Source organism: Micromys minutus (assembly GCF_963924665.1).
Source record: "Micromys minutus genome assembly, chromosome: 3".
Classification (NCBI taxonomy): Eukaryota; Metazoa; Chordata; class Mammalia; order Rodentia; family Muridae; genus Micromys; species Micromys minutus.
The window spans coordinates 15,852,141-15,878,423 of NC_137972.1; the positions used below are offsets into that span (position 1 = coordinate 15,852,141).

At 36.5% G+C, this 26,283-nt stretch overlaps 1 protein-coding gene across 1 annotated transcript; it reads right to left on the minus strand.

The window, feature by feature from the left end:
• Positions 1 to 5,076: 5,076 nt before the first annotated feature.
• On the minus strand, positions 5,077 to 26,054 carry LOC308418388 (uncharacterized protein; the record flags this gene model as incomplete). Its single annotated transcript, XM_080913743.1, is given in 5 exon segments — positions 5,077 to 5,475; positions 5,478 to 5,767; positions 12,588 to 12,637; positions 23,581 to 24,241; positions 25,991 to 26,054. Coding segments are annotated over 5 exon segments (1,464 nt in total).
• Between the last annotated feature and the right edge of the window lie 229 nt (positions 26,055 to 26,283).

A 26,283-nucleotide genomic window follows, 5' to 3' on the forward strand; every position in this document is an offset into this window, starting at 1 on the left:
GTCCAAGGGAATCCATTTATCCTCAATCAGATTTTTTGGACACCAGCTTTGTAAGAACATCAGTGAGCCACTATAATGAATACTAATATTTGCTAGTAGGTCTTCGATCACATATGTCCATGTTGATATTTGTATTATGTATTAATATCTTTCACACTTTTATGACATGGAAGAAGGTCAGGCAAAAGGAACAAGCAGATAGATATTAAGAAGAGCTTACATAGGGAAAGGATGATTTTCCTCAAGATGATACATACACACTCACAGGGGGGCATGACAGTCCCTCTGCTTTTTCAAAGATACAGTGAACACAAGAAGCTCAACAAGTTGGAAGACCAAAGAGTAGATGGTTGAGTCATTCTTAGAAGTGGGAATAAAATATTCACAGGAGGAAATACACAGACCATAAGGAGCAGAGACTGAAGGCAAAGTCATCCATCCAGAGATTCTCCAATCTAGGATTTTACGCTGTACACAGTTTACCTTCATAGATTTTTTTTCTCTGATGAGTAAAAAGTATCTGTTCTTATCTTTCTTGATAACTATTTGTTGTGAATTTATTTGGTTTGATATCTGATGGCTATTCCAACTTGATTCTTGGGAACATTTGCTAGGAGTTTTTTCTCAGTTTTTAACTGTGAGGTAGTATTTTTTTGTCACATACGTTTCCTGTATGCAGGCAACTGTTGGATCCTGCTTATTTTTCTAGTCTGATGGTCTGCGGGTCTTGATTTTGGAATTGAGCCCACTGATTTTGAGATATAATGAGGAATAGTCATTGTTGTTTCCTGTTATTTTGTTGTTAAAGGTAGAATTATGTTTGTGAGGTTTTATTCTATTTGTTTCTTCCTTTTCTTAGGGTATAGTTTACATCCTCATGTTTAAAAAATGATAGACATCAGAAAATCAAATATTCCTTTTCAAAAAAAAATGTGCTATGAACCTAAAAATTAAGAATTCTCAACTGAAGAATACTGAATGGCTGAAAATCAGTAAAAATGTGCTCAACTTTCCTTGTTATTTCAGAAATCCAGATCAAAGCAAACTTCTCATACCTCAAACCACCTCATACCACCTCATACCACCTCACACCAGTCAGAATAGCCAAGACCAAAAACTCAGGTCACAGCAGATGTTTTTCTACAGTAGAGTGAATGCAGAAATTGTGATACAATTACCCAGTGTCATGCTACACAGCTCTGGAAACAATGACCTCTTCAAACTCCTTCCAAATGGACACAACTAGAAAGTAACCTTCTGAGTCAGTTGACACAATCACAAAATAAAACATATGGTATGTACGTACTGGTAAGTGTATCCTTGTGTGAATAATTCAGTACTTCATAGAAGGGAGATCAAAACACTGATGGAAAAAAATACAAGGTCAAATACAGGAGCAGAAATTGGAGAAGTGATCAGAAGCTGCCACACCTGAAGATCTTACCTATAGGTAGCTAGCAACTCAAACATTGTTACTGATGCAAAAAAGTGCTTACTGCAAGCAACCAGAGATGGATGCCTCTTCAGAGTCTCTGAAAGAGTCATTCAGATACAGCTGAAAAATCTAGCAGCTAACTATCTGACTAAACACAGGGACCTTAATGAAGATTCTAGAGACAGCCTGAAGAAGCTGAATGAGTTTGAAACTTCATGGAAGTAAAGACATTATCAACCAACCAAGCCCACCACAACTCCCATTGTCTAAAGCACCAAACACTAAATCACTAATGGAAAAAAAAATATGGCTCCATGTGTATATAGAGCAGAGTATATCTTTGTCTTGCATAAGTTGGAGAAGAGGCCTTTGGTCCAGTGACAGTTCCTTGTACCAGTGTAGGGGCATGTCAAGGAAATGTGTTGGAGAGGGTGATTGAAATAATTTGCAAACACATGAAAACCATTGTAGGGGGATAAGGTTTAGGGGAAGGGTGTAAAAGGGAAAGCATTTGAAATGTAAACACAGAGAATATCAAATAAAATTAATTTTTAAAAGAAAACCACTATTTCCACTAACATGAAATAAATATATGGAAATTATATATTTTTGACATGTCAAAAGATAAATAGTTGTCAATGAAGACAGCAATAATTTGTAAATCTGAACAAAATAATTATGTTCATATTTAACTACGGCCAATAACTGCCACCAGGAAATAGGTTTTCTTTCTTCAGATTCATCTTCATTATTTTTCCCTATTAATCTGTGTCTCAACCTCCCCAGTGTGTGGTAATGTTTCACGTTAAGATCAATCTATATCTATGTGTATATACACCTGAATTTGGGTGTGGTTTGTTACAAATCTGGGGTCGAATAAAGACCTTCTAGTTCTGTTTCCTTGGTGCTGTGTCTCAGATAGTTAATAATGGTATACACAGCTTTTCTTCCCCTTGGATATATGGCAACATTCCCCTAAATCAAAAATTTTGTCTGGTTTCTATTCTTATTTTTACATGTCCAGTTAATTTATTTGCTGATTTAATTTTATTTCTCATTACCATTTAGAGAATTTTAAGTTAGCAGAGCAACCCTTATTCTATTTTTTAGGGTTTTAGTCTTTCTCTTTTTTATTAACATTTACTGAGACTCTTTAAATCGTTTTGATGTTTCCACTTTAAGAATTTCTAGTTGGTTACACATGTTCTGTTGGTTCACCTGTATATCCTTAAGATAGTTACTAATACCATTCTAGAGGAACTCCATCATCACCATAGAGTATGGATTTGGTCCATATCTAGTTTTTCTGGTGTGCTGGGATATCTGCTGCTTACTGTGGTGGGAAAAGTGTGCTGTGATGTTGCCTTGGTTTCCATTGTTAGGTTCTTTTGCTTGGCTCTTACTATTTTATTATCTGTGATGTTCTTTGACTGTCTTGTCTCTGACCAGAGCTTGTATCTCCCGTGGGTCTGAGGGCACATAGGCTCCCCAAAGAAATTGCTCATGCCTGCAATTTTGTAGCAGGCAGTGAGATCTTATGGAAATGTCCAAGTTCTGTCTCCATGTCTTCATGTTGGAAAACTATTCTGAGAATATTTTGGGTGCTCTGCCTTCTGCTCGTAAGCACTGAGTTCTGAGGATAGTGATTGACCTCTCCCTTTAACCTCAATGGACCTGTTCCAAGTTAGTACCATGTTCCCTGAGATACAGAGTTCTCTGTAGTTCCTCACAGGAGGGTCAGAAAGGGGCAGACTCACACATGGTCTCAAGTAGAAGAGCACTTCTGTGGCTCTTCATGGTGCTCAGAAGTCCTTAGACAGACCCTGAGCCTGATGACTAAGACCAAGCTCTCTCTCACTCTCTGGACTGGAACACACACATTTCCAGAGAACACTACTCTTCCTGCACCTGCGAATTTCAGGCAGACTCTACCAGGATAGGCTTTGGGTAGGATAATAAGGGTCTTACCTGCTTTCTCATGTGGGAGAGTACTTCTAAGACTTTTCTGAGCATTCAGCAGGCTACCAAAAGGCCCCGAATCCTGATGGCAGTGAACCACATGAATATTCTCAAAGAATTCTATAGTTCTTTTTATCTCTTATAGAAAGACAGTTTGTATCTTTGTTAACTGGATTTAATATTATTGTGTAGTTTGTTTTGGGACAAAGAATTTAAGATCTAATCCTACCATGAAAAGCTACCAGTATTGGGGGAAAGGTTTGTGCTGGGTGATGGGATAAAATAACACATTTCAGTGGTCATGTCAACCCAGTACAGAAGCAAGAGGACAGATGGAGTTGTGTGGAGTGTGTAGCTTGAGGGCCAAGTGATGTGGTCCATGTTCCACACTAGAGAGATAACCTCAAAGTGTGACCACAGGGGGGCGGTAAGGCATAAGCCATCTTTTAAATATTTACTGCAACAAATAGATCATCCTTTAATAACTTGAAAAATATATATTTTGGTTTCTGTCTGACTGAGGTAGAGAAACAGCTATGAATCACCCTAAAGGTATAATTTTTAAGACAAGAATTGGAAATGTCCATGATGGAATGAATTAGAACAAAGTGTTAGAAATCATTTGGGCATGCTAATTGGTAAACCAAAGAAGCATTTGATTGATGGGTTCAATCATTTGATAGGTGGACCTTAGTAACCACTGAAGGAAGTAGCAAATATGGGTATAGACCTTGAAAAGGAAAGCTTAAAGAATGTAATATAACAGTTTTTAGAAAGTTAGGAGGAATGGAAAAAAAGGGCAAGCCATGCTAGCCAAGACCAAGGTGGACAGGGTTTCTAATATGTCTAATGTTTTCCAAGATTATTCAGGGTATTTTACATTTTGAACTTTGTTCTGTGTTCAAGTCTGTCAAAATTCTATGACTGTTGTTTAATGATATAAATTATTTCTGAAAAACTCATTATGTCGTAGAAATAAGGTGAGAGAAAGCATTAGAATAGTTGTCCCAGGTACTTGGCTTATGGACAATAAGAAGTTGCAAGAAGGAACCATGAGAGTGTACTGAAGCTCATAGATTGCTTTAGGACCTGAAATTACAGGTTGACATGCACAGAAATAAAGACAGCAAAAAGAAGTTGCACACAGAACATTTTATTAATGTTCTCAAGCTACAGATTAGTTCCAGCTGTAGCAGTAGACCACTGTTGCAAGGAAGCCATCGTCTTACTCACTTTCTGAAATAAAATATAATGAAGGAAGGTTACAGGGAGAGCATGCCCGGCCCCCAAAAAATAAGCCAAAAAATAAGAACACAGAACAGGATGAGACCTGTGTATCATTATGAATACATAAGTTCTAACAAAAAGGCAGAGGTCCTTAGAAAGAAAATGGATCTTCCTGCCAGAAATATAAAAGATATGTAATAATTACAAAAAACCTCAAAATTTGGAGGTTATATTCTTTCAAAACCATATATACTCTCATTAATAGATGAGTTAATAGTTAATAAAAAATATTTGATACTGGGTCCAGGATAATTTTGTTTCTACATGCTTAAGTTGTTTACATTTTATATTTATTAAAATAGAGTGGTCTGTTCCCTGACACCAAACAGGTAAAATATGAGTCTTACTAATCATAGAATTCTGGCTGACTGAGGACCCAAACCTTGAAAAGTTCCCTATGGTCTGCCAAATTGGGGACCTTGTGGTGGTCCTTGTTGGTTTCCAGACTGAGGGGGTCTATTCTGTGGGACTCCAGAAGGGGGTGGACCTTGGGGGTTCCCAGCCTGAGGGGGTCTCTGCTCTGGGCCCCCAGGAGGGGGTGGGCCTTGTGGGTTTCCAGCTTGAGGGGGTCTATTCTGTGGTGCTCCAGGAGGGGGTGGGCCTTGTGGGTTTCCAGGCTGAAGGGGTCTCTGCTGTGGAGCTCCAGGAGGGGGTGGACCTTGTGGTTTTCCAGCTTGAGGGGGTCTCTGCTGTGGGGCTCCAGGAGGGGGTGGACCCTGTGGTTTTCCAGCTTGAGGGGGTCTCAGCTGTGGGGCTCCAGGAGGGGGTGGGCCTTGTGGGTTTCCAGTGTGAGGGGTCTATTCTGTGGCCCTTCAGGAGGGGGTGGGCCTTGTGGGTTTCCAGCCTGAGGGGGTCTATTCTGTGGTCCTCCAGGAGAAGGTGGGCCTTGTGGGTTTCCATCCTGAGGGGGTCTATTCTGTGGTCCTCCAGGAGGGGGTGGACCTTGTGGGTTTCCAGGCTGAGGTGGTCTCAACTGTGGGCCTCCTTGTGGGGGTGGGCTTTGCTGGTTCCCATTAGCAGGTGGTCTTGGTCGAAATCCTTGAGGAGGTGGTCTCTGATTTGGAGGCTGGTTTAGGTTCTGAAATTCTGAATGATTAAACATGATAGTTGAACTTAGTTATATACAACTTTGTTCACCTTTATCTCAGTGACCTTTCCATACACCATTATTTCCAGGAAGCTCCCTTTCAATGGCAACTTCCTCATAGTTTCATGAAAACTCTTGTTTACACATGGTCTTTAGATGTGATGCCATTATACACAATACTGTTTCCAAAATAATCAGATGTTTTCTCATACAACCATCAAACTACAAACCCAGTCACACATTTTGGTTCTATTGCCATATGTATTTTGCAACACAATAGACTTTTGTGAATCTAAATCAACTCATTAAAATTCATTCATAATTCAAGTTCTAATGTGATCGACCACAAAACATTAAATGAATACATGCAGCACATTTAACAATCTATGACCGCAATGTATTCTTTCCTTTTGCAGTATATTTTCATAGAAAAAAAGCAACACTAACTTTTTTGTGTGCTTTTCCTGCTGAAATAAAGTGAAAAGAGGCAATAAGGGGTTTAATGAAGACATTGAGGAACTTCTGTTAACACAGAAGAGTCAAACCAGGACACTGCATCTATAGTTCATTTCATAGCAACCACACTTGCATTTTATAAAGGGTAAATTCCTCCAGTTTTCACTGAGTCTGTCCTCCAGCTTAATCCAATTTGATGACCTAATGAAGACCCACAGTGTTAAATTTCAAGGATTTTTTCTGAAACTCTGTTCAATTTACATTCATTAATTCTTACAAGTAGAAATCCCATTGTGGGTTAGAAAGAAATGTAGAAATACCTTGAAGAATTAAAATAAATAAATAAATAAAGCAAAACAAAACAGAACACGACTTGCTAAAGGCAGATAATGAGATTAAAGATGAATTGGTTTTTGTGTGATATTATTGGTGTGAGAACACACATAGCAATTGAAATAGTAAGCAAACGGTAAACACCAATAACTCCTAGCATCCTACAGCTGGCAAGAAATTTTATCCACTCTCTGCCATTTTCTAAAAAATTTCTAGCCACTGTCTGTGACCTGACCATTGATTTATTATTGGTAGCATCCAATGGGATTTGTATGCTGATTGTTAACCATTAATTCACAATATAAAGTCTACGATTTGCCTTCTCCATTATTTCCTGAATTGTCATTTTGGTTACACTGACAAATCATCATCTATCAATCAATCTATCTGTCTATCTATCCATCTATCTATCACTCTATCATCTGTCTTACTCTCCATCCACCATTCTATCTCTTATAATTTGAAATTTGAATCTTTTTATATTTAAATATTTTTTATCTTCTCAATACCTGTCTTCATGAAAAAATGAATAAAAATTTGCATAAATGATGGAAGACACTGTGATAACATCTTGAAATATTAAATGAGTGTAGAAAAGATACAAATTTGGAGGATAATTCTTTTTCTCTATGTATTAATTTTAGTTTTATTATTTCTTTTGCTATCCTTAGATTGTCTGTGACATGGGTTTCTTGCTGTGCCCATCCCTTTATACACTGAATGGAAAGGGTTCTGTCATATGTAGTATATTTTAAATCCCATGATGTCTTCAAAATTTAGACTATATCCATTTCATAGCCAAAACACCATTTTCTCATTTTTCTCTCATTTCCTGTCCTCTGTTCCATCCCTCTCCTCTCCTTAAGTTCTGTCTCTTGTCCTCTAAAAAGTCACAATTCCCACAACCATATTCTCATACCTTCGCCTTGTTCCTGAGCATAGCTCAGGGTCAGCAATAGCACTGTGCACAGGACCGCCAGCATCTTGTATGAGACTCTGGAGTGTCTCCCAGGTCTGTGCTGAAAGAAACAAGGCTCTGCTTTTATATGTTTAAGCAGAAGAATGGCACCTTTGAATTTCATAGTGTGTTATTTTACATTTAACAAAACAGAAAATCTTGCATCCCTGACTCCATACTTGGCCAATTTCTTAAAAAGATCTTTTAGGAAGATGTGCCAGTTTTTCATTTTTAAATGGTACAACAATGATTAAAGTAAATTGGAAAGGCATCTCCTGCAAGAGAATAGCCAAGATATTACAGTTATAGAACTACCATTATTTGATTATCTCATTCTATTTGAAGAGACTCTCTCTATCCCAATGTGTGTGGTGGTAGCATTAACATATGTTCACGTGTTTATACTATCAGCAATGAACTACAGCCAAAGAGAAGGTGATTAATACCTTTGATCAGTAGGATAGTTTCAGGTTTTTCATGTATTTTTGTCCTTATATGTACTTCAGTTATTTAAACTGATGGTGTTGAGGGCTTTCATATAAAATTTGAGTTTTGACACCATACTTGGGATCCCTAGCTGGCTAAGCCTCATCAAGTTTGTCCACTCTTTTGTTGACCTAACCTAATATCAATATCTGGTTAAACCTTTGTCCTACTATATCAGTAAATCCCCACCTAAAATTGCCTACCAACTCACATGCTTTCTTCAGGTGTTTGGATCATGGGTATGTTATTTATTGATTATACTTTTGACCATTTTGTACACACACACACACACACACACACACACACACACACACATACACACATGTATATGTATGTATATATATATATATATATACAGTCTATACACATCTATACTTTTTAATTTTTACCATTAAACTATTTATACTAAATTACCTACATTACAGAGCTGTACATGTCAGCACTTTATTGTTCCTCTCAGTGGGTCAACTGCATAAAGTTATCATTGTTTTAATGTCAGCATTAGGCTCTACCCTTAGCATGACATTTAACACAGTTTATGTTACATTTTCTGGAAGCACTTAATTTCAATATTCACTTTCTTCATATATTTTATTTTGTATTTGATTATCACTCAGTCTTCTGATTATGTATTTCATTATATTGTTGGACAATTTTCAAGCATGTGAATAGAACTCTGTCCAAAAATGGCCTGGCCACACAAATGGAATATATAAATGTCTGTATCATGAGTTTTTAATTCATTGATGAGTCATTTTTCCATTATACATATTTATGGTTTGTAGGCATCTCCTATTTGAATATTTTATGTTTAAACTGCTTCAGCATAAATTATGGAGCTGCACATTTTAGCCATTTTCTTCTTCTTCTTTATGGGTCCCCTGCATACAAATATCATTGCTTTCATTGTCAGTATTTGACTCTTATCTGCACAACATTCAACATACCATATGCTGAATTTTCTGATAGAACTTCATTTCAACTTTCTCCATATATTTATTCACACTCATTCATCTGTATTTGTTTTTCAACTTTTTCTTGGACATTTTTTATACAGTGGAAAAAACTTTTTTACTTTTTGTTCTGATTAAGTTATCGAAAATATGTGCTGGTCAAGCATGTTATACTTTTCTTTATTAATGTCTCAAATTTTATTTTAAGACTTGGTAACCAGAATCTTTACTTCTAAATATCATTACCTGTGCAAAATATATTTTTTATAAAATAATTCTGTCTTCAAAGTTATGTTTCATGATTTTTCTTTTGTTTTTTTCTTAGTATTCTTAGTTCTTGATTATCTCTCAATTGAACCTCACTACAGAACTTATGTGTATGTTCTTGTTATTTTTATAACTGAGTTTATAATCTTTTAGTGCTGGCTCATTGGAGAGCTACATAACTGATAAACCTACATAAGTTTATTAATTTTGTAGCCTATAGTGATTTTTGAGCTTCTTGATTATGTATTAGTCAGGTTAATATCAATCATGTGTTTTCCAATTTAATGTAGAGAATCATATAGAAAGTCTTCCTCATTAATGGGCTATGTATCCTAATATCAATATGACCCATACTGTATATACAGAGTCATGGTTACATTTCTGGGGTAATTTAACTTGTATTCTAGGGGAACTGTATTTGCCATTGACCAACCAATTCTGGTTTTTCTGAAACCAAAATTATTTCCTTCTTTTCATGATATTTACCGGAAATAGCTTTCTTACTTCTATTCTCTCTATTTGCCATCTCACTGTAGCCATAACCTAAACCTTCCATTAAAACTACAGAGAAAAGATGCCTGAAAATATGTTCTCGAGTGTAGTTTTCACAGCAAAATAGCACAGTCTATTGTCCCGCAGTGAGCTAAGTACCTCTTAGTGTGACCTTAGGGCTAGAAGTCATGCTTGTGCTTGATTTGTTGAATTCAGGAACACAGCAGCTGATACTTTCAATATCATTCATCCCAAGACATTTCCTTGACCTTCTCAACACCAACCATGTATGAATTAAGTCAGTGGATCATTAAAGAAAAATATCACCTATGACCAAGTCAGGCACATTTGAGACTGAAAATATACAAGAGCTTAGTATGTATTTAATGCCTTCAGTAGAACAATTGCAATATTAAGCTCATATAAAAATCATTGAACCAAATGAGGTGACCTTTATGAACACCTGTCTCTTTTCTCCCTGTAACTTCAATATATAAAAACTCACATATAATAAATTCATGGAAAATATATTTAAAGATGTTATGTACTTAGAATTTTTTCTTCATCTTAAATGTATTGTCCTCAGTATTATTTTAATATGGATGCCAAGGGAGTTTAGCAACACACAATGTGCTGTAAATGAAGGATATTTGCACACAAGCTTTTTGTCTGCATGTGCAAGCATAATGGCCTATTTTTTTGTGCAACCAGTTCCTCAAAGTCTTTTCATGTCTTTTTCTTTCATCTCATAGGGTACATATATGGGGCTTTGTTCACAAATGGCCTTATTATTATTTTTTTAATCAAGAAACAGTCATACAGTAATCACATGCAACTGGATAATTGTTGCTATTTATTGTATATTTTAACTAATTAAATGATTACTTGATATTTTGATCCACATTCATAATCCTGTAATCATGCTCATTTATTGTTCTCCTAGGATTTTCTCAAACCACTTGATAGTATTGCTCCTCTCTACAAATTCTTTCCTGAGGTTAATATCTTTAGGCTATATTTGTTACTCAGTGAGTTTCATCCAAGTGTCATATGACTATGTGTCTGAAACTATATATTTGAGGCAGGTGGACTTTCTAGGATGAATATAACTAAAAGCATTAACTCCTCCATTCCTAAAAGCCATTAGTGTCCTCCAAAAGCATACCACCTGTGACCACTTGAAGAAGACTTGAGAAGACTGACATAGTCAAAATGGATGGTTGCAGTTCACAATGTTCCATCCTTAGCTGAGTACCTATTGGCAGTTGATGACTAGTTGTGAATGTGAAGACTCAATTTCTTGGGAAGTATGACTACTGGTAAGGTACCTATTCTTCAGAGAATGGCTTCACCTTCACTAGTATATAGACATTATCAATTAGACTTGGTGGAATATATAATTGCAAAAAATATGATGAAGTGATATTTTAAGTAGATATAATGAGGACTTGGGGATAATGACTACAAAGAGGTTGTCATGAAATCATTCAGATTGATCAAAATGTTCATGAACATCTCAAAGAATGAATAAACATTATTATATGTATTCCCCAATATTATTTTGCAAATATCTTTATTTAGCTGACTGCCATGTTCCACCAAAATGCATCTTTTTTCTAGATTTCTGCTCACTCCACATATACCAACTTAAATGCCATAATCATTCTGAAACCATGAACCCCTGAAGAGAGCAAACATAATATTTGACCTTCTGGGCTAGAGTATTTCACTCAATATGACGTTTATCAATTGTATTTCTCTATTGAAATTCTATACTTTTTTTTCTTATGGTTTGAATATATTTCAGTACTTTGAATACAACACAATTTCCTTACTCATTCGTAAATTTATGGAAGCTTAAGTTCCATCCTTTTGGGAGTTATACCCAACCCCCATCTTCTAAGTGTTAGCTGAACTGCCTGCTAGCATGCTTTTACTTTGGGATAAACACATTCCTTTGTATTACTAATGCCCAGGCACAAGACTACTCCACATCCTTTCCTGTTCCTGGTTTTGATTACCTCAGAATGCTGACTTCACCCCAGGGGCTAATGCCTCCACCTAGAAGCTAGGAAATTTGCAAACTGCCCTTTTAACTACCTTTACAAGTGTATATACTGGAGAGCTGGAGTCAGTTGAAGATTAGTTAGAGTTGGAGATTGAGTAAAGCATTTCTGGTAACATGAATAATTGAGTTGTGTCTTTTATGCAAACCTTCATGCCTTAGCCCTATTTGGAGTAGAAGTTTTTAGTGTGGGCACATCATCTCCCAGCATTTGTATGAGGGCAGCAATGGATATGGGTTGGTATCTCTGCCACAGAGTTTAAAAGCCTTCTTTCTATTTCCAATTGTGTTTTAGGTAAATTGTGTGACTCATCTTTTCTAGATTTATCTGGAATATTCACAGGATTGACTTTTTTTTTTCAAGATCTCTAGAGAGAGCTGAGCCTCAAAACATAAATCCTTCCTTAGGTATAGGACTTTAGAATTTTGCAAGATTGTCATAATTATCAATCCAAATTATGTTCCATCACACCATTAAGTCATATTTCCATTAATAATGTTAATTTCACTGATTTTCAGAAATAAAGATTTTTTTTAATGATAGTCATTTTTTTCAAAATACTATCATAACCAAATCCACATGAGTCTATTTTTAATATGTATGGCCATATACTCAATTGAAGAATACTTCTTTATTCTTTCATAATTCTCTTTTGTTAGGCTTCGTATTCTCCATAGCTTTTTAATACAATTGTTTTCTATCATATCCCTAACTATGCTTTTAGCTGCCCCAGTCTTTCAGTAAGATTCAGATCATTATGTGCTCTCCAACCCATGAACCATAATCTTGTTATTGTGATAATACATACCTTTCACACTGATGGTGTGGAGATTGCTGAAGAAAGACCACTGTATGCAACTGAATGCATTATAAGTGATAGTATTTTGCAGAAACAACTAGCAATCCGGGGGCAGCCCCCTTCAAAATGGACAGGACCTTAGACAAAGCCATGCAGTTTTCCTTTCTTTAATATGGAACTATGTGAAACTCTCTAGAAGAATAATGTAATTTCTAATGTTATTTTTAGGAGCCAAATCCTGACAGAAGTAGAATTTTAATGGGCTACTAACTTAGATTAAAGTTATCTAAAATACCATTGGTGAATGACAGCCTGATCCAGATTGACTTCATTTCTGGGTAAAAAACAACTAAAAGAAGATATGCTGCCCAGCCCAGATGGCATATATTTATATATCTCCCAATCATGTTGTTCTCTTCTGTCTGTTTCTCTTGTATTTATTATCAAGTTCCTGGACATTGATGTCTCCTGCTGGATGTGATGTCTTACTGCCTATTGTCTACGTTGAGACAAAAATGGAATGAATGGAACCCTTTAACACCTTCAATTCTATATAGTTTAGAGCTCTCTCATTAAATTTAGTCTATTAATTTACTCAGTAAACAGCCCAATTTCACGTTACAAAATTCTGCTTTCCCTTGGTCTGTAAAGTTACTGTAACTATCAAAATGAGTAATCATGTGTGGATCAGCATTGCAGGAAATAATTTTGACTAGATTGAGATATAGAATTATATCCTTCATTCAGTTAAGCATTTCAAGTCCTAGATAAGGAAATATAAATTAATTCTTAATAGTTAAAATTTAGTTAGTATTTACAAATAAATTTACATTTCATAGTGCATTTTTCCATAAATAATAACTCACTGCTCACTGTATGTCCTAAAGTGTGTGTGTGTATATATATATATATATATATATATATATATATATATATTCATTATTGTATACACTCTTTATATAACTTTTAGAAATATGTATTTTATACGTATACAATATAAAGCATATCTATAATGCATATACATATGTACATCTGATATGTACACATATACACACATATACACACAGACAATCATGTACAAACACATATCTTTTATTATTCTGGTAGACAAAAAAACATATATAACAAATAATCTTGAGGCATTTCTTCTTCATTCTCACATTTGTATGAGTGTTATCACATGATGCTCTGGATCATAATGCTGTTAATGCTATATCTCTTGCTCCTCCATAATATCTCTCAGTCTTGGAATAAAGTTTTCAAAAGGGTTCGCAATGGTAGCAGAAGCTGCAAGTCTCAGGATCTACACACTTGCCAGTGTCATCCACTCTTCTTTTGATTAGTAATTGCAAATTATTTTTTATAAATTGTAAAAGTTACATACAGAGATTACAAAAATAATTATAGTGATATATGTGGGGAAAATTTGCTTTCATATAAATAAGTAAAAATAAAAACAGGGAAAAATGACAACATTTGATACTGAGAAAGTGATTAGATTGGGGATTTGAGGGAAATCTGTTTCTTTAGGGAGAGACATATAAAATTCACAGTTAGTTATGAATTAACTATAATCAAACATTTGGAAAGGTTGAATGTTCCTTTTCTTTCCATTCTTGTTCATGCCACTTGATCCCTGAATAAAGTGTGGTTTTTAAAAGGGGTCAATAATATTCTTAGATTACTGGTAGTTTGATTTAAGTTACATGAGGAAAGTTTTATCTTAGATGTCAGTATATGTAATTTATTATTCTAGTCTCATTACAAATGATTGTTTGATAAAAATTCACCATCAGGATCAAACCCACAACCTGACAAACACCTGACCACTACTGGAGCTCTAGCATTTGTATATTCTTTGGAGATTCCACAGAATTCCAAAATTGATACTCACTTCAAGAAGTCATCTGCAGTTGTAAATTTCATACCTCTGTTAGAAAATTAGAAAAAACATAGTCATTGGCTGTCAACAATCTGGAGCAGTCTCATCTACCACACATGGTATGAAAATTAAAATTAAAATCATATTCTTTTATGATTTCTACATGTTTTTCAAGAAACAAAGATCCCTTTTACTGAAATCATTAGTGGAATTTTAGAAAGAATATTCAACATTAAATCGTGAATGAAACTCTAACTAGTCTAAAAAATGTATAAAGATTTGTTTGAAAGCATGCATGTTATAATGCCCATTTGGAGGTTGCTATAATCCTGGGGAGAGATACTGCTTAGAGGAGAGAGATAAATGTTGATCCTAGGGGATTCTGCTGTGAACATTTCAAAAGTAGGAATGAGGGTGCACATGCCTAAAATTTTTAATTATATGGATTATGAGGCAACTTTTGAAGTACATCATAGTCTAAAATAAGTTCTCAACTTTAAGTTGTAAATGAAAATGGATGTCCTTACCAGTTAATGCTTTGTGACATTTTTTCAGGACAGTAATATTCCTCTTAATCTGGCTGTCCTATGTTGAACACATAAGGTCAAAACCTCACATGAGGACTACTATTAGTAGTAGGATGTAAAAAAAAATTCCTTATCAAATACTATTACTCTCTTTTATCATTAAGAGAGGCTCAATTTTATTCTGGTATTTAACCATTTTGTATCTGTACAGAAGAGTAAGTTTTAAAATTATAAATTTTATTTTTTATAAAACATTGTTAATTCTTATTACTATGTCACCATTATTATAGAAATTAGAGAAAATACTAGTTTTTAATAGAAAGCATAAATATGCTTTTAATATGGAAGTAGAAAGTGGATTTTAAAGAGATATCCATAACAATGACTATGCAAAAATAATGTCTCTGTTAATATTAAGCTGAATGACAAAATTAACACAAATCTGATAAACATATACATATATTACCAATACACACATATATATTGATATACATATTCATATACATATACTTACACCATACACATAGGGTTACATGTGAATGCTACAACAAAGAATAAGATACAAATTGTTACACGAGATTGGTCAGTTTTAATGAAGTAAAGAGAAATAATAAATGGTCTAATATTTACCTCAAAATGAGAGGAATTGTTTTTAAAACTTCTTTTCCATACTTCCATAAAATGGATCACATTTTAGTGAACATCCACATACCACACAGAGTGATCCTTATGTTTTAAACAGTTGTGATATGTTTAGAGACAGCATTTTTAGAGTGTTATAACAATGTCTATTTAAGAGCCAGTACTTCTTGGCTATGATCATGCATTTTTATAATTGTTTTACAAATTTATGTGTGGATGCTGATCTCTCTCCCAGTGTTTCCCATTCCACCCCTTCTATACAAGGAGAGGGTGAATCACCCACCCTCTGGCATCTTTTTCTCAGGGTTTTTCCTTTTTTAAAGGACTATGCTCATGATTCACTATGGCTCAGCAAGGCAATCTGTCCTTTGCTTGATATGTGAAACTGACCTAAGACTGGCCTATCCATGCTCTTTGGTTGGTGGCTTGGTGTCTATTGTCACACACACTTATGTACACTTAATCTCTGACAAAAGAGCCAACAACACACAATGGGGTGAAAGCTATCTTGAATAAATGATATAGGTTTAAGTTGTGATTTTCATATAGAAGAAGCCTCATGGATCCATATTTATTACCCTGAATAAAGCTGGAGTACAAGTGCATTTACCATTAATCAGATTTTTTGAACATCTGCTTTGTAAGAATGTCAGTGAGCCACTACAATGAATACTAATATTTGCTAGTAGGTCTTCGATCACATATGTCTGTGATAATATTTTTATGAAGTATTAATATCTTTCACACTTTTATGGAATTGAAGAAGGTCAGGCAAAAGGTACAAGAAGATAGATATGATGAAGAGCTTACATAGGGAAAGGATGACTTTTCCTCAAGATGATACATACACACTCACAGGGGGGCATGACACTCCCTCTGCTTTTTTAATGATAGAGTGAAAATAGGAAGCTCAACAAGTTGGAAGACCAAAGAGTAGATGATTGAGTCCTTCTTAGAAGTGGGAAGAAAATATTCAGAGGAGGAAATACACAGACCATAAGGAGCAGAGACTGAAGGCAAAGTCATTCATCCAGAGATACTCCAATCACTCGTTTAATCCTGTGCACACATTACCTTGATAAATTTTTTTCTGTTATGAGTAAAAAGTATGCTTTCTTATCTTTCTTTATAACTATTGGTTGGAAATTTATTTGATTTGATATCTGATGGCTATTCTGGTTTTATTCTTATGACCATTTGTTAGAGATTTGTTCTCAGTTTTTTACTGTGAGGTAGTGTACTTCATTGTCACTGAGATGAGTTTCCTGTATGCAGGCAATTGCTGGGTGCTGCTTATTTATCTAGTCTGATAGTCTGTGGCTCTTAATGTGGAAATGAGCCCACTGTATTGAAAGATAATGAGGAACAGTCATTGATGTTTCCTGTTTTTTTGTTGTTAAAGGTAGAATTATGTTTGTGTGGTTTTCTTCCTTTTGTTTCTTGCTTTTCTTAGGGTATAGTTTCAATCCTTATGTTTAAGAATAAATTAGACAGCAGAAAATCAAATAATCCCTTTTTAAAAAATGTGGTATACACCTGAAGAATACTGAATGGCTGAGAAGCAGTAAAGAAATGCTCCACCTTCCTTGTTATCACAGAAATGCAGATCAAAACAACCTTGTCACACTTCTAACCACATCATACCACCTCAATACCACCTTACACCAGTCAGAATGGCTAGGACCAAAAACTCAGGTGACAGCAGATGTTCTTCAACAGTGGAATGAATACAGAAATTGTTCTAGAATTACCCAGTGTCCTGCTACATAGCTCTTGGAAACAAAGACTTCTTGAAACTCCTTTGAAATACATAGAACTAGAAACTAACCTTCTGAGTGAGGTTACCCAATCACAAAAGAACACATATGGTATGTACCTACTGGTAAGTGGATACTTGTGTTGATGCCTCAGTACTTCTTAGTAGGGATAACAAAACACTGATGGAAGGAAATGCAAGGTCAAGTAGAGGAGCAGGAATTCTAGAAATGATCAGAAACTGCCACACTTGGGGATCTAACCTATAGGTAACCAGCAACCCAAGCACTGTTACTGAATCAAAGAAGTGCTTACCGGAAGCAACCAGAGATAGATGCCTCTTCAGAGGCTCTGGAAGAGTCATTCAGAAACAGTTGAGGAAACTAGCAGCTAACTAACTGACTAAACACAAGGAACAAAATGAAGTTTCTAGAGAAAGCCTGAAGCTGAAAGAGTTTACAACTTTATGGGAATAACAAAGTTATCAACCAACCAAGCCTACCAGAACTCTCATGGTCTAAAACACCAAACACTGAATCACTAATGGAAAAAGCTATGGCTCCAGGTGTAGATAGAGCAGAGTGTAACTTTGTCTTGCATCAGATGGAGAAGTGGCCTTTGGTCCAGTGACAGTTCGTTTTACCAGCATAGGGGATTGTCAAGAAACTAAGTTGGATATGGTGATTGGAATAATGTGCAAACACATGGGAACCATTGTAGGGGAATAGGGTTTATGAGAAGGGTGAAATATGGAAAACATCTGAAATGTAACTACAATGAAATTAATTGAATATCCAGTAATATTAATTTTTAAAAGAAAACCAACTATTTCCTGTAACATAAAATAAATATATGGATAACTCAGTATTTTTGACATGTCAAAAGATAAATAGTTGTCAATAAAGACATCAATAATGTGCTAATCTGAACAAAATAATTATGTTCATATTTACCTATGGCAAATTATGACCACCAGGATATAGGTCCTCTTTCTTCAGATCCATCTTGTTTTTTTTTTTTTTTTTTTTTTTTTTTTTTTTTTTTTTTTTTTCCTATAAGTAGTGTGTCTCTCTGATGTGTGGTCATGTTTCACCTCAACATCAGTCAATATCTATGTGTGAATACACCTGAGTTTGGGTCTGTATTGTTACAAATCTGGGGTCAAAAGGAAACCCTCTAGTTCTGTTTCCTTGGTGCTGTGTCTCAGATATTTAATAATGGTATATACAGCTTCTCTTCCCCTTGGAAAAATGGCAACATTTCCCTAAATCAAAAATTTTGTCTGGTGTCTATTTTTATGTTTACATGTCCAGTTAATATATTTGCTGATTTAATTTCACTTCTCATTACGATTTAGAGAATTTTAAGTTAGCAGAGCAACCCTTATTCTATTTTTTAGGGGTTTTATTCTTTCTCTCTCTTTTTTTAACTTTATTTTAAAAAACAGAGATGAAAGAAAAAAATTTAAACATTTTTGCATAAATGTATACAAATACATTTTTGACAGTGCTTGGCATTTTTTTTCATTTTTTTTTTAAGGTTTGATACTCTGCATTAAGGTCTTACTAATTACAATGAGCAAAAAGTACATATAAAACAGGATGTAACCCGGAATTGGTCAACATTTTCTTGGTGTGTAATGATTGAGCTTTTTTTTTTTTTTTTTTTTTGGTTTCTTGTTTTTCTTGAACTTCACAAAGTTTGTGAGTTGTTTATGGGGCAGTCCGAGCCTCTGGGGTTAGCATCCCACTATCAGTGACTACATATTATATCTGTTCTTTTGTGACTGGGTTATCTCACTCAGGATGATATTCTCTAGATGCAACCATTTTCTTGAGAATTTGGTTAAGTCATTGTTTCTGATAGATGAGTAATACTCCATTGTGTAAATGTACCACAATTTTTGTATCCATTCATCTACTGAGTGACATCTGGGTTCTTTCCAGCTTCTGGCTATTATAAATAGAGCTGCTATGAACATTGTGGTACATGTATCTTTGGTGTATATTAAAGTGTCTCTGGGGTGTATGCCCAGAAGTGGAATAGCTGGATCTTCAGGTAGTACTATGTCCAATTTTCTGAGGAATCGACAGACTGATTTCCAGAGTGGTTGTATCAGTTTACAACCCCACCAAGAGTGGAGAAGTGTTCCTCTTATTCCACAACCTCGCCAGCATCTGCTGTCATCTGAGTTTTGGATCTTGGCCAGTCTGACTCGTGTGAGGTAGAATCTCAGGGTTGTTTTGATTTGCATTTCCCTGATGGCTTAGGATGTGGAGGACTTCCTTAGATGTTTCTCAGCCATTCCACATTCCTCAATTGAGAACGTTATGTTTAGCTCTGTACCCCATTTTTTAATAGGGTTGTTTGATTCTCTGGTGTCTAGCTTTTTGAGTTCCTTGTATACCTTGGATTTTAGGCCTCTATCTGATGTGAAGTTGGTAAAGATCTTTTCCCATTCTGTTGGCTGCCGTTTTGTTTTCTTGACAATGTCTTTAGCCTTACAGAAACTTAGCAGTCTCATTAAGTCCCATTTGTTAATCTTTGACCTTAGAGCTTGAGCCATTGGTGTTTTGTTAAGAAAATTTTCTCCTGTGCCTATGTGTTCTAAGGTTTTCCCTACTTTCTCTTCTAATCATTTCAGTGTATCTGGTTTAATGTGGAGATCTTTGATCTACTTACACTTGAGTTTGTACAAGTAGATAAGAAAGGGTCTGTTTTCATTCTTCTGCATGCTGAGTGCCAGTTGGACCCACACCATTCATGGAATAGGCTGTCCTTTTTCCATTGAATGTTTACGGCTCCTTTGCCAAAAATCAGTTGACCATATATGTGAGCGCTCATTTCTGGATCTTCTATTCTATTCCATTGATCCACATGCCTATTTCTGTACCAGTACCATGCAGTTTTCAGCAAAATCGCCTTGTAATATAGCTTGAGGTTAGAGATAGTGATTCTAGTAGATGTATTCTTGTTGTTGAGGATGGATTTCGCTATTCTAGGTCTTTTGTTATTCCATATGAAATTGCACATTGATCTTTCCAACTCAATGAAGAACTGGATTGGAATTTTGATGGGGATTGCATTGAATCTGTAGATTGCTTTTGGTAGGATGGCCATTTTTAAAATGTTGATCCTTCCAATCCATGAGCATGGGAGATCTTTCCATTTTCTGAGATCTTCCTCAATTTCCTTCTTTAAAAGCTTCTAATTGTTTTTCTTTTCCTCCTGTACTTGTTTAAGGATCTCCATCATCATCTTGAGGCAGGATTTCATGTCTGAGTCTTCTTTTTCTGGAGTGTTTTGTATTCTGCTGTTTGCTGTGATGGGAGAGCTAGGTACTGGTGTTGCCAGGTTGTCTTGGTTTTTTTGGGATATGCTCTTTTGCTTTCCTATTGCCATCTTGTTGTCAATGATATGTTCTTTCCTTTCCCTTATACCTGGTCTGTGTCCCTGGATCTCTGTTGGTCCAGGTGGCAGATGGTCCGAGCCCTGTTCTCTACCCCAAGCCTACAGGTAGGAACAGAGTTTCCCATGCTGGGTTCCTGGTCCCTGGATCAGGCAGGGCAGGGGCATGTTTTCTGTGTGCACTCAGCAGAGATCTCTCTGCCCCCTCGCTACTCTGATCAACTTCTCATCAGGCCTATACCTTTGGGAACCCTTTTTCTTTTTTATTAACATTTTTTGAGGCTCTTTATGTGATTTTCATGTTTCCACTTTGAGAATTTCTACTTGGTTACATATGTTCTGCTGGTTCACCTGTATCTCCTTAATATAGCTACTAATACCTTTCTAGAAGAACACCACCATCTTCAAAGAGTATAGCATTAATTCCATATCTAGTTTTTTTGGTGTGCTGGGATATCTGATTCTTACTGTGGTGTGAAATCTGTGCAGTGATATTACCAGGTTTTCTTGATTTCCATTGTTAGGTACTTTGGCTTGCCTATTACTATTTTATTATCTGTGATGTTCTTTGACTGTGTTGTCTCTGACCAGAGCTTGTCTCTCCTGTGGGTCTGATGGTGCATTGCTCCCCAAAGAAATTGCTCCGGTGTGCTCTTTGGTAGCAGGCAGGGAGATCTTATGGAAGTAACCAAGCTCTGTCTCCATGTCCTCAGGTTGGAAAACTATTCTGAGGCTCTTTTGGGTGCTCCACATTCTGCTGGTAAGCACTGAGTCCTGAGGATGGTGATCCACCTCTCCATTTGACCTAAATAGACCTGTTCTAAGAGAGTACCCTGTTCCCTGAGCTACAGAGTTTCCTGTGGTTCTCCCAGGAGAGTCAGTAAGGGCCGGGCTCACACATGGTCTCAGGCGGGAGAGCAATTCTGAGGCTCTTCATGGTGCACAGAAGTCTTTGGGCAGACCCTAAGCCTGATGGCTGAGACCAAGGTCTCTCTCACTCTCTGAACAGGAACACACACATTACCAGAGAACATTCCTCTCAAGGCAGCTGGGAGTTTAAGGCAGACTCTAACAGGACAGGCTTTCGGTAGGGTAGTAAGGGTCTTACCTGCTTTCTCATGTGAGAGAGTACTTCTATGCCTTTTCTGAGTTTTTAGCAGGCTGCCAAAAGGCCCTGAACCCTGATGGCAGTGAACCACATGGATATTCTAAAAGGATTTTATAGGTTTTTTAAATGTCTTATAGAAAGTCAGTTTGTATCTTTGTTTATTGGATTTAATATTATTGTGTAGTGGGTTTTTGATAAAGAATTTAAGATCTAATCCTACCATGAAAAGCTACCAGTATTTGGAGAAAGGTTTGTGCTGGATGATGTTATAAAATAACACACCTGTGTGGTCATGTCAACCCAGCACAGTAGCAACAGGACATATGGAGTTCTTTGGAGTGCATAACTTGAGGGCCAAGTGATGTGGTCCATGATCAACACTAGAGAGACCTCCACAGAGTGAGACCACAGGGAGGTGGTAAAGGCATAAGCCATCTTTTATTTATTTACTGCAACAAATAGATCATCATTTAATAAATTGGGAAGAAAATATATTTTGGTTTCTTTCTGCCTGAGGCAGAAAAACAACAATAAATGACCCTAAAGGTGTAAGTTTAAGACTAGAATTGGAGAGGTCCATGATAGAATGAGCTAGAACAAAGTGATAGAAATTCTTTGGGAATGCTAATTGGTGAACCAAAAAAGCTGTTTCCTGCTGGATTTAAATAATTTGATAGGTGGACTTTGTTAACCACAGAAGGAAAAGGCTAAATAAGGGAATAGACCTTGAAGGTAAAAGCTTTAGGAATGTAATATAATCGTTTTAGAAAGTTAGAAGGAATGGAAGAGAAGTGCAAGCCATGATAGCTAAGACCAAGGTGGACAGGGTTTCCAATCTGTCTAATGCTTTCCAAGATTATTCAGGGTATGTGACAGTTTGTACTTTGTTCTGTGTTCAAGTGTGTCAAAATTCTGTGACTGTTATTTAATGACGTAAATGATTTAAAAAAAAAAACTCATTATGGCGTAGAGATCAGGAAAGGGAAAGCATATAAATACTTGTGCCTGGTACTTGGCTTATGGACAATAAGAAGTTGCAAGAAGAAACCATGAGAGTGTACTAAAGCTTATAGATTGCTTTCAGACCTGATATTACAGGTTGAAACAAACAGAAACAAAGACAGCAAAAAGAAGTTGCACACTGATCATTTTATTAATGTTCTGAAGCTACAGATTAGGTCCAGCTGTGGCAGTAGACCATTTTTGCAAGGAAGCCATCTTCCTACTCACTTTCTGAAATAAAATATAATGAAAGAAGGTTACAGGGAGAACATGCCCAACACTCCCTGCCCAAAAATCAAAGAATAAAAACATGCTGATTGAAGACAAAAGCAAGAACACAGATCAGAATGAGATCTGTGTATTACTATGAATTCATAAATTCCACCAAAGGGGCAGAGGACCTTAGAAAAAAAATGGATCGTCCTGCAAAAATATTTGTTATGCATTAATTACAGAAACCAAATTTGAAGGAAATATTTTTTCAAAACCATATATATTCTCATGAATAGATAGGTTAATAATTAAGAAAAATATATATTTGATTCTGAGTCCCAGATAATTTAATTTCTACATACTAAAGTTGTTTATGTTCTATATTTCTTAGAATAGAGGGGTCTGTTCCTGGCCATGAAACAGGTAGAAAATATGAGTCTTACCTGGCATAGCATTCTGGCTTACTAAGGACCAAAGCCCTGGAAAGGTCCCTGTGGTCTGCCAAATTGGGGACCTTGTGGTGGTCCTTGTTGGTTTCCAGGCAGAGGGGGTCTATTCTGTGGGCCACCAGGAGGGGGTGGACCTTGTTGGTTACCAGCCTGAGGGGGTCTCTGCTGTGGACCTCCAGGAGGGGGTGGGCCCTGTGGTTTCCCAGCTTGAGGGGGTCCCTGCTGTGGGCCTCCAGGAGGGGGTGGGCCCTGTGGGTTTCCAGCCTGAGGGGGTCTATTCTGTGGACCACCAGGAGGGGGTGGGCCCTGTGGGTTTCCAGCCTGAGGGGGTCTCTGCTGTGGACCTCCAGGAGGGGGTGGGCCCTGTGGGTTTCCAGCCTGAGGGGGTCTCTGCTGTGGACCTCCAGGAGGGGGTGGGCCCTGTGGGTTTCCAGCCTGAGGTGGTCTCTGCTGTGGACCTCCTGGTGGGGGTGGGCCTTGTGGGTTTCCAGCCTGAGGGGGTCTATTCTGTGGTCCTCCAGGAGGGGGTGGGCCTTGTGGGTTTCCAGGATGAGGTGGTCTCAACTGTGGGCCTCCTGGTGGGGGTGGGCCTTGCTGGTTCCCATTAGCAGGTGGTCTTGGTCGAAATCCTTGAGGAGGTGGTCTCTGATTTGGAGGCTGGTTTAGGTTCTGAAATTCTGAATGATTAAACATGATAGTTGAACATAGTTATATGCAACTTTGTTCACCCTTATCTCAGTGACATTTCCAGACACCATCATTTTGAGGAAGCTCCCATTCAATGGCCACCTCCCTCATAGTTTTATGAAAACTCTTGGTAACACATGGTCTTTGGATGGGATGCCATTATACACAATACTGTTTTCAGAATAATCAGATGTTTCCTCAGACAAACATCAAACTACAAACTTAGTCACATATTTTGGTTCTATTGTCATGTGTATTTTGCAACACAACAGACTTTTGTGAGTCTAAATCAACTCATTAAATTTTATTCATAATTCAAGTTCAAATGTGAGTGACCACACAATTTTAAATGAATAAATGCAGCACAGTTTACAATCTATGACCACAATTCATTTTTTTCATTTTCCTATATATAGTCACAGAATAAAGCAACACCAATTTTTTGTGTGCTTTTTCTGCTGAAATAAACTGAAACAGAGGCAATAAGGGGTTGAATAAAGACATTGAGGAGCTTCTGTTAACACAGAAGAGTCAAAACCAGGACACTGCATCTAAAGTTCATTTTATAGCAATCACGCTTTCATTGTAGAAAGGGTAAATTCCTCCTATTTTCATTGAAGCTGTCCTCCTGGTTATTCCAATTTTTCATCCTAATAAAGACCCACAGTCTCAAAAATTAAGGATTTTTCTGAAAACCTGTTCAATTTATATTCATCATTGATTAAAAGGAGAAATCCCATTGTGGGTTAGAAAGAAATATTGAAATAACTTGGAGAATTCAAAAAACTAAACAAAACAAAACACCCCTTGCTTAAGGCAGATAATGAGATTAAAGATGTATTGGTTTTTGCTTAATATTATTGTGGTGAGTACACAGATAGCTATTGAAAAAGAAACCAAAGGATAGACCCCAAAAATTCCTAGCATCCTTCAGGTGGCAATAAATTTTAGCCACCATCAACCATTTTCTAAGGAAATTTCTAGCCACTGCTTGTGACCTGACAAATGATTTATTATTGGTAGCATCTAATGTGATTTGTATGCTGATTGTTAACCATTAACTCACAATATAAATTCTACTTTTGGTCTTCTACATTATTTCCTGAATTGTCTTTTTGGTTACACTGTCAAATCATATCTATCTATCTTTCTATCTATCCATCTACCTATCTATCTGTCTGTCTGTCTGTCTGTCTGTCTGTCTATCTTTAAACCCATCTATGGATCACTCTATCGTTTGTCATAGTCTTCATCCACCATTCTATCTCTTATAATTTATAATCTGTCCCTCTTTCTTATTTAAATATTTTTATCTTCTCCTTTGCTTTCTTAATGTAGAAAAAAATGAATAAACATTTGGATAAGTGATGGAACATACTGTGATAACACACTGGAATTTTAAATGCTTGTAGAAAAGGTGCAAATTTGGAGAATATTTCTTTTACTCTATGTATTATTTTCAGTTTTATCATTTCTTATGCCATTCTTAGATTGTCTGTGACATGGGTTTCTTGCTGTGCCCATCCCTTTATACACTGTATGGAAAGGGTTCTGTCCTATGTAGTATACTATAAATACCATGATGTCTTCAAAACTAAACTATATCCTTTTTTAAGCCAAAACACCATTTTCTCATTTTTCTCTCATTTCTTGCCCTCTGTTCCATCTCTCTCCTCCCCTTAAGTGCTGTCTCTTGTTCTTTAAAAAGAGTCACAATTCCCACAACCATATTCTCATACCTTCGCCTTGTTCCTGAGCATAGCTCAGGGTCAGCAATAACACTGTGCACAGGACCACCAGCATCTTGTCTGAGACTCTGGAGTGTCTCTCAAGTCTGTGCTGAAAGAAACAAGGCTCTGCTTTTATATGTTTACGCAGAAGAATGGCACCTTTGAATTTCATAGCGTGTTATTTCACATTTAACAAAACAGGAAATCTTGCATCCCTGACTCCATACTGGGCCAATTTCCCAGCAAGATCTTTTAAGGAAAATGTGCCAGTTTCCCATTTATAAATGGTATTACAGTGATTA